The sequence below is a fragment of the Corvus kubaryi genome, unplaced genomic scaffold (genome assembly GCF_017639235.1).
Source record: "Corvus kubaryi isolate FWS band 111438036 unplaced genomic scaffold, C.kubaryi_AGA036_p1.0 split3-73, whole genome shotgun sequence".
Classification (NCBI taxonomy): Eukaryota; Metazoa; Chordata; class Aves; order Passeriformes; family Corvidae; genus Corvus; species Corvus kubaryi.
In genome coordinates, this window is record NW_024582091.1 from 44,096,703 (window position 1) to 44,109,421 (window position 12,719).

The 12,719-nt window shown below is 42.4% G+C and overlaps 1 protein-coding gene across 4 annotated transcripts; it reads left to right on the forward strand.

Annotated features, from left to right (window-relative positions):
- Nucleotides 1–2,879: 2,879 nt before the first annotated feature.
- IL22RA2 (interleukin 22 receptor subunit alpha 2) lies at nucleotides 2,880–12,335 on the forward strand. Of its 4 annotated transcripts, none has more exons than XM_042017498.1 (7): nucleotides 2,880–6,116; nucleotides 7,637–7,689; nucleotides 8,137–8,240; nucleotides 8,602–8,780; nucleotides 10,022–10,191; nucleotides 10,624–10,802; nucleotides 11,909–12,335. In XM_042017498.1, exons 1-6 carry the CDS (start codon nucleotides 6,113–6,115, stop codon nucleotides 10,777–10,779), a joined length of 666 nt encoding a protein of 221 aa, XP_041873432.1. In that variant the 5' UTR covers nucleotides 2,880–6,112; the 3' UTR covers nucleotides 10,780–10,802; nucleotides 11,909–12,335. The 4 variants fall into 4 exon arrangements, with proteins under 4 accessions (XP_041873432.1, XP_041873433.1, XP_041873430.1 ...); XM_042017496.1 differs by lacking the exon at nucleotides 2,880–6,116 and adding an exon at nucleotides 6,151–6,653; XM_042017499.1 differs by lacking the exon at nucleotides 8,137–8,240 and having other exon boundaries at nucleotides 7,637–7,787.
- Nucleotides 12,336–12,719: the final 384 nt, after the last annotated feature.

The following is a 12,719-nucleotide window of genomic DNA, read 5'->3' on the forward strand; positions in this document are numbered from 1 at the left end:
AGTTCTTTTTTATTAACGCCCCATGTTCTCTAAATGGATGCAATCATTGGGCTGAAATCTGTAATTAAATTCCTGTAAATACTGTACATTTTAAATGTTTTATATGAAAATAAAAAAATTAAGAAAAATGTGTGTCCTTGCCTCTTTATGAGTGGTGTCTTTTGTTCTGAAGATTAAATGTGCTTTTGAAGCTCTCTCAGTTCATGTTATGTGTGTAGTGTATGCTTGAACATTATTGAGAATCAAAACCCTGCTTGGGGGAGGTGTGTGTGGCTCGTCTGTGGCTGTGTGCAGCCAGTTCCTGGATCCTACTGACCATCTTCATCCTCGGTGCTGCAATTTCTCTTCTGCCCTTTGGCACTCCTGATGCAGCCTGCAGTAACTTAAGTCCAGTTCTATTGCTTGGGCCTGGGGATGCTTCCTTATGTTCTATTTTAAAATTGTGGACAAGGATTAAATGGTCAAACCATTTGAATGGATTAGTTGCTACAGAGTGAGGGAAGCTGGCCTTCCTTGAAACTGTAACTGTTCATTAGAAGTTTTAAATGATCACTGAACTCTTATTTGTGTGATATTTTACTTTCTGCTGTCCAGCCACAGCTTGAAAGAGGAAAAGCATTACAAGCAGAGCAAACGATGAGCAGGCAAACCAGGAGGTTCTGCCAGCCAGCTTGCAATGTGTCCTGCAGTTGTCAAATGCTTGCAATGTGAACGGTACAGCAGGAAGGGTATTGACTCTGATACAGCTTTTTTTCTGTGCCAACATCACTTGAATAACACAAAGTCAAACAACTTCAAACTCAACAACTTACTCCCCTTCAAAAATGCCCTTTCAAAGAGAGTAAATAAAATCCTTTCTGATTGAAAATACAGAGCAAAAAGAACAAAAATAAATTCACTGTTTTCTTTCTGGGTATGGCTGTTATGTTTTGTAATATATTTTGCAAGTTAATAGCAGCTCAGTGAATTGTAGGAAGGGTGGGGGGCATGTGCTGTTCCAATCCAGAAGAAAGGAACTGTCGTGTGCTTTCTGCTGCCAGGTTTGGCAGAGTTGAAGCCTGTGATAATGTGCTGCACTTGTGATTGTGAGATAAATTATAACAAGTAAGGAAGGGTTGCAAAAGCTTGCCTGAAAGGCTAGAGGGCAGTGGTAGCAAGGAGGTAGAGAGCATCTTTCCATTTCTCAGTCCATTCTTCCGTGTGGCTTCATCCTAGATATCAGTCTGGCCTTATCTCAGCTTTTAGTATAGTAGCAATTTGTACTCATCCCCCAAATCTGAATAAAAATTGCAATAAAATACTGTGAATGTGGATGGTGAAATACAAAGAATTAATTTTTCAATTGCTTCAGGGTGCGTAGCAAACCTAGCAATTTTATTTGAGATACACCAAACTTCATTTCTTTTAAGACAAAGAATATAGAACAAAGCTTTTTTTGTCTGTAAGAATTACAGGGTGATCTTAATGATTAAATGGTCACGTTCAGTAGACTCGAAACTAACACCTCTGAGAGGTGTGAAAACCAATTATGTGAAGTGTGGAGGGTTCTGTCGTGAAAAGCTCAGCACACAGATTCCTCAATGCTCAGAGACTATCCACACAAGATCTTCGACATTGTATTTATTAAGGAAGAAAAATGCAGGCTTGTAAAACTACAGTGTATATACAAATTCAGTAGGTATTTGGAGATGGTGGTGGTAAAGATTGTTGTAAGAATGGACTTTCTGGTCTAGAGTTTGCACTCCTTGGATGGTGGAGAGATGATACTGAGAATTCAAGACAATCACAGAACGGAGCCACAGGCTAGAAAGTGCGATGTGTGCAAACTTCGCCTTGCAGAAGAAATGAGTGAAAGGCAATTTCTTTTTTTTTCTTCTATTACTTCTTTCCCTTGGCCAGGGAAACCCCTGGAGTTTGCATCTTTCCATGTTTTATTGCCCAAAGTAGCTACCAGGAATGTTTGCTCCTCCTGCAGCTCAATTTTTAATGACAGATACGGAAGCAGGCATCCCAGTTGCGTGAGTCAGTTCCTGAGTGCAGGCCCGCCAACCCCTTGCCCTCTTTGTGCTGTGTGCTGAGTCAGCCCTGTGTGGTCTGTAGCCTGGACAGCACCTTGGTGATCAGGTGCAGAGGCTTCGAACCACCCCCTACACAAAAATCAGTGTGTGGGTCATATCCTACTCACCAATATTCCAGGAGTTGCCTCAGCTGCCTCTGGTGGCAGTGTGTCAGAGAGCATTGGCCCTACCAGGCTTTGAACCTTTCTTTACTTTAGTAGGCGGACCAAGAAAGCATAAGCAATGTTTGTGTTGTACCTCTCCAGTCTTATCTGTGGTTTCTGTTGGCTGAGTGAACACTTGGCACCTTTACTATGCTGTGAAGATTACCTAAGCAAAACCGACAAATTATGGAATATTAATTCTGCGTGTCTCCAGGCTGGTAGTTTTTTGTCTGCTGATGATTTGGTGAGGGATCCACAACCTAAAAAGCGGGTCTTAATGGACTTGAACAAGCTACAGCACTTCTTAGTGGTAGGAAAAAATATAATTCTATGGCTTTGCAAGTGAGAAAAACTGACCATTTTAAGGGAACTTGTCATTTAAATAAAAGGCTTTGAGCTATTTTGGGGTTTGGTATTAATTTCAGTTCCTAATGAATGTTAGTGTTGGTTACTAACTTCCCAGTCAATTCAGTGTGTTGCACATTGTTAAATAAATACTGCATGTGCCAATAATGACTTGCTACTTTTGAGCCTTCAGCAGATCTTCATCTGTAATATGGTGAAATGTCTCACTATGTAGATGCAGCTACAGCATTGGGAACTTCTAACTGTAATCTTTAAAATGTTGACCCAAGCTCTTTAACAGTGAGAGGTGAACAGTTTGTACCTGTGGGCAGGAAGCAGGGAAGGCACACACTGTGCAGTGAAAGTCTGTGTCGCTTCCTCAAAACCTTCTCTGCAAGAACATATGTGATGCAATATCTCTTCCCTGCAGATCAGGGGGGAAAAAAATCTGAAAAGTCCCTCCGGCCTGACTGTGTGTTTGCTTTTGTTTTAATTTTTGTGTGTAGTGATTCATTTTCCCAATCCCCACTGAGCTGGTGAAAGGCTGCCCTGCTGCACATGGCACATCAGAAGAAGCTGAGGGAGCTGGATCCCTTCAGCCAGGAGAGGTGGCACTCGGGAGAGATCTAATTGCCAACTACAGCCAACTGTAACATTTGCAGAAATGGCAGGCTCTTATCTGAAGCTCCCAGGAAAACCACAAAAAACAGCTGTCATAAATTGCAGCAGAGGAATCCCCCTAGGATGTGCAGGGGGAAACTCACATTAAAAGCGGTTAACTCTAGGATAAAATTGCCACTAGCCCTGTGCTGAGGCTGGACTGGGTGACCTCCAGAGCCCCCTCTCAATACAGGTTTTCCTCTAAGTCCACACTGGCTGTTTAGAAAAGACTGAAAACTGTGGCTCCAATTGTGAATAGTCTTTAGGTCGAGAGTAACATGAACCGCTCACTTTTTTTATTTTTGTGTGAAATGCTACACATGAGAGAGAATTGCCTGGCCTCTGCCAGTTACTAGAAGTATTCTCTGTATGCTTTGGGTATGCTTTCTTCATCCTCCCACATCCTCATCCAGGCCTGTAAGCAAAACCCATCTCACATTCACTGCAAGTAATCAGAGACTCGCATCTGAAAAGCCAAAGGTAGTGCTACAGTAGCAGTTTCAGGGTTACATTTTCTCCTCTTATGTATGGGAAACACCTCATTCAAGGGAAAAAGAAAAAAAGAGTAACAAGGAGGTGGTCCTGTCAAATGAGATGGGTCAAGCAGCTTTCAGCAAAAATGTAGTTGCCTTTTAACTCTGTGTAGCAATAATCTGTCCTCAGGAGAAAGAAAGCTGTTTACCCAGCATTCAGATAGGTTTCTATTTCAGCAATGGAAAAAATTCTCATACCCGTGGTTTTCTATGTTGGTTCACAAAAATACCAGTTCTGCTGTTTCACAATGGTTTGGATCAGAAATATGCTGCAGTGTAAGCTAGGACGAGCTAGTAGCATAATTACTTATGTGGATTCTGCTGGGCTAAGTAACACATTTTAACTTTCCACTTCTTAAAGTGCTGTTCAGAATACCCGTAATACTGTTTATAAAAGTTCCTGTATTTTAAATACCATTGCAGTGTGCATCATCCTGCGTTCCTCAATAGTTTACGTTTTGAAATGCACTCTATACGCCATGTGCATATTCTTTGAGACTCCAGACATATTTGTATGTCCATGTCTGCGTGTGTGTGTGTGTGTATGTGTGTGTGTGTGCAGCTGGTCCTTCTTTGACTCTAGTGATTTTTATCACCCAAAGCACTGAAGCAGCGTGACTGAGGCTGATGAGTAGCACAGTGTTACAGGTGCTAATAGCCTGCTATTGAAACAGCGGCTGTTTCAAAGACAACAGAAATTATGTGAAGAGTTACTGATTACTGCAGAATGCCAAGCCCAGCTGCCGATTAAACACTACCAGAGTGCAGTGCACAGGAAACCCTGGGTTTCCCCATGTGACAGGCATTTCTTGCCCTGTTTCACCACATCGCAGTGCAGCCTTTTCCGAGCAAAACCTGCTGGCGCCGGCACGCTGGCCCTCAGCTCTGCTCTCCTAGGAGAAACCACCATCAAAAGGAACTTTGACAAAGGTCCACACTTCAGCTCCTGGCAATGGGCTGCTTCCCAGGATATGGGAAGGTGTGTACAAGTCAAGTAAACAAATACAGGACCTGTGACTAAACATTGATGACCTTTCAGACTAGTGATTGGTTTGTAAAAGTTCCCTATTCCCGTACTTGAGCTCATATAACATGATGAAATACTAATTGAATTTGGTATGGGGAACTACTTAAAGGTCACTGGATTTTGAAGATGTGTTTGGGAAATGGATAGATAAAAAATCTGCAGCTAGAGATAGACTTTCTGACTTCTGCCTTCATTTTGGTGACGTGGTGTTCTTCATTTTTTCTCAGTTCTTTAATTCCCTTAATTGGTTTGACTAATTCATTACTCAAAGCTACACAGTCAGCATTTTACTATATATGCTGCAGGTTTGGTGCTAGTATAATGAGGTATAGGTGATCAGCTGAACTGAGATCCTGTGCCCGTCTATCTGACCAAGGTCAGCTTCTTGATTAGATGTTGTTTGGTTTGTTCAATATAACAGGTGGCCTTTAAATAAGTTCATTTGAACCAGAACTTGCACTTTTTTTTGACCTGACAAGTCTTCTGTTTCCATGTTTTCCCAAAGTAAAGATGATTTCATGACATTTTTGTTTGTTTGCAGACAAGTAGTCTTCATATCCATTACTCCTTTTGTGGAAGCTGTTATGCAGGGCTGTGCTAAGTCTTACAAAATTAGCATTTTTCTCCTCTTGCTTATCATCATGAGTTTTCAAAAAGAGAATGCATCCTGACTTTTGCTTAGTTGCACTAGTGCTTGAGCAGTGAAGTACCAGTGGGTGTCAGCATCGGGGAGCTTTTGGGGAGGGAAGAGTGAGGGGCAAGGCTCAGCAGTAGCACCACATTCACCACCAGCAACCGAATAGTCTGAGCTTTCTATGCATCCCAGGAGCACAAAACTCATCTCCCACCAGGCAGGCGTGCACATGGCATTAAAGCATTTGCAAGCACGAAGTGAGATTGTTCTCGCCGGGGAGCCCTGGCATCCCCAGCCCTGGGGGTCTGTACATCTTGGGCAGGCAGGATCCAGAGGATAACATTGACAAATGCCAGTATTTGTGCAGGCAGTGTTGGAGCACACCTGCACCAATTGGAGCATATGACTGGGCAGTCTGAAAGTCCAACCCAGAGTGGCACTTTGGCCCTATGGGCTGGGCTTACCTTCCCGATCCCTGTCCGGAGGCAGTCAGTCCTGCAACTTCCCTGGCCTCCCAGCATCTCCCAGCAGCCAGTGTGGGGTGAACGTGCTGCCCAACAGCCAGAAGCGATTTCACAGCCCCTCAGTCCTCCAGTGACAGCCCCCAAGATGATGTCCTGCCACCAGCACACCTGCAAACTCCATCTCTTGCTTTTGACCCAGAGGCAGTCCATCAAACCAGAGGACATCCCATGGGTAGGTATTTTATATCTTTGGAGCAAAATTTCTTGTGTTCTTAAGCTCTGAGCAACTAGTGAACTGAAAATGTACAAACATACAAATAATATACAAACAACTAAATAAATAACTATTAAAAATCTTAGCATGGCAAGCAAGCAAGCTTCTGTGACAAATTTATGGGATAAAGCAATATTGGCAGACGTCATTTGGGAATTAGTGTCTTTAAAAAAGGACCTCTTTCATAATGGCTTGGTTCATAATTAGTTCCAAACTTCTGCATGACCACAGCTGCCAAGAAAGAACAATTGCTCATGTTTAATTTAGAGCTACTCATATGTTCTCCAGCTAAATTAAACCAAAGCCAAACCGGGGAATTTGGAAACCACTGAAAATAAGGGGAACTCTGGAGTGCTTAATGATTACTTCCTCATAAGACATGCCCAAGAGGAAGATAGGTGCTTTTCAGTCATGGAGCTGCTCTCCTAAGCATGAGGAGGATCATGCTGTCCTTCCTCTGCTTACTGATGCACCTACTTCAGATTGAGACAACTTGTAAGTAAGGGTTTTTCTCTCTTTTCCTGTGTGGGAAGTGGGGGGTGGGGGGTGAGAGGACAGGGCTTGTTATTGAATTTTTGGATGAGCCAAGAAATCTCTGTATCTTCTGCTGGGTTTCAAAACCCAGTCACTTTCAAATTAGTTTGTTATTTTATCTTTCCAGGTTGTCAAATGCAGATAAAATGAACGTGTTGCCCATTAGATTTTTTCATGGCTGTATTGCCAGTTTCAGTTCAGGCAGTACAAGTCTTATATGATTCTGTGCTATGCCAGAGTAAAAGCTGCTGTCATCTGGGTTGCAAAACCCACAAAAATACTAGGATTTGAATGCTTCAGAGAGGTTGTTAACTGAATCTGTTATAAGTAATATTGCAGTTTGAAAAAAGATGATCTTGAAAAACTGTCAGCTTTTCCAGTGGTACAGACAGGAAAAGCAGTGAATTTAAGGTGATTGTTTATTAGGCAGGAGCTGGTAAACACAACTGTGCCAACAGTTAAAAGAGCTATAATCTCTTCAGGTTAAAGCTGAGATGTGGAGTAAAGAGAGAAAGGGGACTTGACTTTTAAGTATTGATGGGGCTGCTTACTGCAGACTCTGAATAGATCTGAAGGGTTTGTTTCCTGGGATGTTCATGAGGCATCTTGCACAGCAGCAAACTCACTGAGGAGAATTATACCAACAAACAACAAACAAAAAAAAAAAGAACAACAAAATAACAACAAACAAACCCAAAACAAACAGAAAAAAACTCACCTCCAAACTCTCAGACCACATAAAAGTATTCCTTTTGTACTTCTAAATGTGCTTCTTCTGTAATTGTTTGATCTCATGACTTGGAAAGTTTTGAATGTGAGGTCCAGGAGATTTAATTTCCCTGTGGTCATGAAACCAAATGGTCTGTAGCAATACCCTCTGATTCCAATACAGAGGAGCATGTCTGTGACAAATGCATTCTGTTATCATTCCTTCCTATTTGCAGCGCTTTTAGTTTTGGAAAACCAAGACCTGCAAGATTCGATTAAGCCGCAGAAGGTAGAGTTTCATTCGTTAAACTTCAACACCACTTTGCATTGGCAGCCTGGGTGGGCCAGAGAGGCGAGAGATGCGCTCTACTTTGTGCAGTACAAAGTGTAAGTACCGGGGCCTTCTACTGTGCTGGGCCTTATCCCTGCTGGGCACGTCACAAGGATTTCTCAGGTGACAGGATGCTCTCATTCCCGGGGAACAGCCACGTCCTGCTTGGCTGCCAGCTCTCAGTTGTTTCTGCACTTACCAATTCCATAAGGTGCAGTCAAGCAGCATGAGGCAGGCAAGGAATAAGCACCTCTGTGCTGATGCTCTGCACCTTCATTGCACCAAGGATTTGAAGAAAAATGTAGTTTTCAGGGGACCTCTGAAGGTCATTGGGTCCAGCCACCTGCCTGAAGCAGGTCTAGGTAGGTCAAGTTCTTCTGTAATAGGACGTTTATTTTATTTCAGTGGCCTACCTTGCCCACGACACTGCCTCAAGATGCCTTGCATGGAAAGCTTGAGGCAACATTAGGGGCTGGTCCTCAGGGTCTGCTCCCATCCCTGGCACACTGGTGAGTGCCTGAAATCATTATCGCCCTTGGGAAACTGGCCGGTGAAATCTGGTATTCTGCCCATCATTGAACACCCTGGCTAAGCCGAAGCTTGAGTGCCTCTCCCATGGGGCAAGTAAGAAGTGGCTTCCTACAGGGCTGGTGACCCATGTCTGTGCTTTAGATTTCTTTCAGAAAAGACAGAAACCTGTAGCTCCCAAACGCCCATGAAATCAGCCTTCCCTGTTTGCAAACTGAAGGCAGTTAATTTCCATGGCAGAACGCTTGTCAGTGCCACTGGAGTAAAACAGATGGCTAAGAATCTGCATGGACACAGGCAGTGATCCCTAAAGTTTACATCCTTCCTCCTCTTTCTCCATAGGTATGGGCAGAGCACGTGGCAAAACAAAGACGACTGCTGGGGGATTCCCAGCCGTGTCTGTGACCTAACACATGAGACCTCTGACATCCAGGAGCCTTACTACGGCAGGGTGAGAGCCACCTTGGCTGGTGTCTATTCCAGCTGGAGCCTCAGCTGCAGATTCACTCCCTGGCGAGAAAGTAAGTGCAGACATATGTGTCCCCCAGGAAGGAATTTGATCTTCTGTGGCAGGGAATGCATCATTTCTGCTCACAATTTGCAAACATGAGTGATCCTTTTCTAGCCATGAAGCTGTACCTAAAGAAGTGAGTCAATAGCTCTCAGGTGAGGTGTTATGCCAAAGTAATTCTCCACACACTTGAAAGCCAAGCAATTATGGCTAAATAGCCATTTACCAGTAATTAGGAGATCAAAAGATCCCTTTAGTTCAACCTCTTCCTCTGGGCATGGAACTACACAAATTATTTTCAGGCATTTTTGGAGCTGCTGGAAGGACAGGACTCAAGACAATAAAAAAGGAAGCATTCTTTGCTTGGGGGGAAAAGAGAGAACAGAGCTGCATGGTGTGTGGCCACTGTTCTTCTCACTTTCCTGACTGCAGGAAAGGACATAGAAAGGACATATGCAAAGCTTTTGGTTAGTACTGTCATTATAGTGCCACAGTATGTTAGAAATAGAGGACTGCCCAAACACTGAACAGTAGCAGTGTACCTAGTAAGTTCACCATGAATTAACTCATTTTCCCCCACTGGTCAATGCAAAATCGAATTGTCAGTGTGGGTCACTTCACAGCCTCGAAGTGCAAACTACCTTGAGCCTCCTGCACAGATGAAACCACAAGCTTTGACATAAAGCAGTACCTTGCAGCAAAACCAGAACATCTTGCCCTGTGCCACCTCCTCCTCCTGGAGGGATTCATGTGGCAGCTGCTGCCCTGTGTCCCCACATTTCTGGTGCTGCACACACATGTATGCAGGCACTAGCTCGAATCCTTAGCTGTGTTTTACCAAGCTGATTGCAAAATATTTGAAAGTGATGATGGAAACTGCATCCTTGGCATAGCTGAAATGGTTCAAATGGATGTTTTGTGCAGTCCAAGCACACAGACAAATATGAGGGAAAAAGAAAATCAGGGCAATTTTGGAATTTTGTTTGACTGGTCAGCACTTAACAACATGCAGCTCTAAGGGATTTCAAAAAGTTTGGCTCAAAGATAGATTTACAAACACAAGAAATGTCACCTCCAAAATAACAATAGCCAATAAACACCAAAAAGTAAGAATTTATGAAGTGTCACTTGCAGAGTAAATACAGCATATATATTGTTAGTAATGTGAGCATTTGTTGAATGGATTCAAATTGCATCTATGAAATATTAATAAACTATAACTGTGTTTATAGCTTTGGTTTTTTTCCACAGCTATGGTAGGACCTCCAATGGTAACTGTGGTTCATAGCAACAAATCCATAATAGTAAAGCTCCAGGCTCCACAGTCCCCTTATAAAAGGAAGAGAGGCAGCAAAATAACAATGACAAATTATTATGATCTGCTGTATCAAGTCTTCATAATTAACAACTTGCTAGATGAGGTAAGAGCATATTTGGATATGAACCCATTACCACTGAAAAGCCAGGAAAGTATGGGCACACCATACTTTTTACTGTTGAAACAGTCTTCTGGGATTGTGAGAGCAGTGATGACTGTGCAAGTGTTTGAAAACAAAGCTTATTTTTTAGGAATTGAGTTTGATTGAATTGAGTTGTAATTCCTCCCTGTATTATTTTCCATCAACTTAATACTTCATAATCTATGACCTAGATTAAAAAATTGGGACAGGAGAGGAACGGGGGGGAGGAGGGAGGGATTTTCTTAAAAAAGCATAGGTAAGTTTTTAATGCTGTTGAGTTTGTATAAGTCCATGTACTGTTCTGCATCCTCTGTTCTCATCAAACTTGACTCACAGACACACTTGCTAGGGAAATGTGCTTGACTGGCTCTTTTCTCTCCACTCTGTGTGAAGCAACACAGAGTCCTGGTGTATGAAGGGAAAGACAAGGTTATTAAAATACAAGACTTGAGGCCTGGAGTCAGCTACTGCATCGTGGCTAAAACGTACGTGCCGATGCTGGACCGCAGCAGTGCCTACAGCAGCAGGCAATGTACCGTGCTGCAGTGACAGGGCTGGCACCTCTGAGACAGGTAAGTCACTGGCTGAAACTGGACATGACTCTGGAAGTCAAGATCTATCCCCTCACCAAAGGCAGATACTCTCCAAAAGCAGAGAAAAAAGTGTGTCATAGAAACTGCCATCCCACATGACAATATTAGCTGGAATTCTTACATAATCTCAGATGCACATCAGGTAAGAATGATAAGGCCAAGATGATTAGAGGAATGGGATAGACACTTATTTGAATGCTGGCACTGTCCTCAGAAATATCTGCTTCTTCCCTTTCTTTAAACAGTTATACATAGTATAGTTAAATAGTTATACATAGTATGGCTTTCATAATTTTTTTCTGTCAAGTAATAATTAATTAGAAAAATGAGTGACCTCCAACTTTATTAACATGCAATTCTCCTGAAAGCTCTTCCAGCCCGTTCTGCTCAGGAATTGATCTGATGGATTACTTAAAATGAGCCTGTCCCCTTTTCATGGCCACTCTTCGGTGTAGTGTGTTTAAAAATAAATCAATTATCAAATGTCATGAGTTCTCATGGGCCAAAATGCAAGAATTATCTGCACTGGCTGGTCTGAAAAATCTGGTTTTTAATTACCTCAGTCACTAGAGTATTGTCACCTATCATTTGCCCAGCCAAAAGATTTGCTATCAATCAATCCTGCCTTGCAGGTGCAAAGGCATGGAGTGTACAAAGATCTAACCCAAACTTGACTTGATTGGAATTGGCCTTAGAAAGCTCAGATTTTGGGTAACAGAGGAAAACTGGAAAAGTGTCAGAGTTTGAACCTGGGCTTCTGTTCGCGGCTCTCTACCCTAAAACTATAAAAGTTTTCCTTTCTTCTGCTTCATAATATGGTGCATAACATTGATGTCTCTTGAGTGTTGGTCAGTGGGCTTAGGCTAAGGAGGGAGTCACTTTCTAGGGTAATTTCCTGCATTTTTTCTTGGTTTGCCTGTACTGTAAAGAGCTGGAAACTCAGGTTAGAGCTGGACTTCCAAACAACCTGCAGAGGGACAGGACAGATGCAGGTGAATGGCATGTATTGAATGTCAGTTCAGTTTAATACCACCCAGCTTAAATGCACACACCAGCAGCAATTCTCTTTCTCTTCCCCATTGCAGGGATAATGGCAGAAGATGCCTTCCATCACAGGTCCAGCTGTAAATCAACATCTGCTGTCTGTGTCTGGAATACATACTTGGATGTATTGATTTAACCTCTGCTGCATTAAATTATTTGATTCATCACAATCATTTAATGCTACATGAAGGTCAAGGATTCTTTGTATGTCCCGTATTACAATTTATGATGGTACATATTTGCATTTTCAAAGGAAACAGTCTTGTAATATAAAAACAAAACCATGAAAAAAAGTCTTTGTGGAAATATCCTTAAGATTGCCTCTAGGGGTTTTGTATTTTAAGTCTTGGAATTAAAATACAATCTATGAAATAGAGTTTCAAATATTTTATATTTTCTACAATGATTAAAACAGAAAATGAAAAAAGTGTCCTTTCTTTAAAATAAGAAATGTACAATACAGGAGTATTTCCATGCTCACAGTGTCTTCATAGTACCTCAACATAATATTTCTGACAGTCAAATTTCTGACATTCAAACCAGGAATGCATGTAAACTAAAACAGGAAAGATCCTCTCTTCCATTCAGTGAAAGACAGTTAAAGGAAAGAGATCCTCAGCAAGTTTGCTGAGGAAACAAAACTGTGGGGAGTGGCTGATAAACCAGAGGGCTGTGCTGTCATTCAGTGAGACCTTGATAGGCTGGAAAATTGGGTGGAGAGAAACTTAATGAGGTTCAACAAGGGCAAGTGTAGGGTTCTGCACCTGGGGAGGAATAACCCCAAGTACCAGCATAGGCATGCATCTGACCTCCCACAGAGCAGCTCTCCAGAAAAGGACCTGGGAGTCCTGG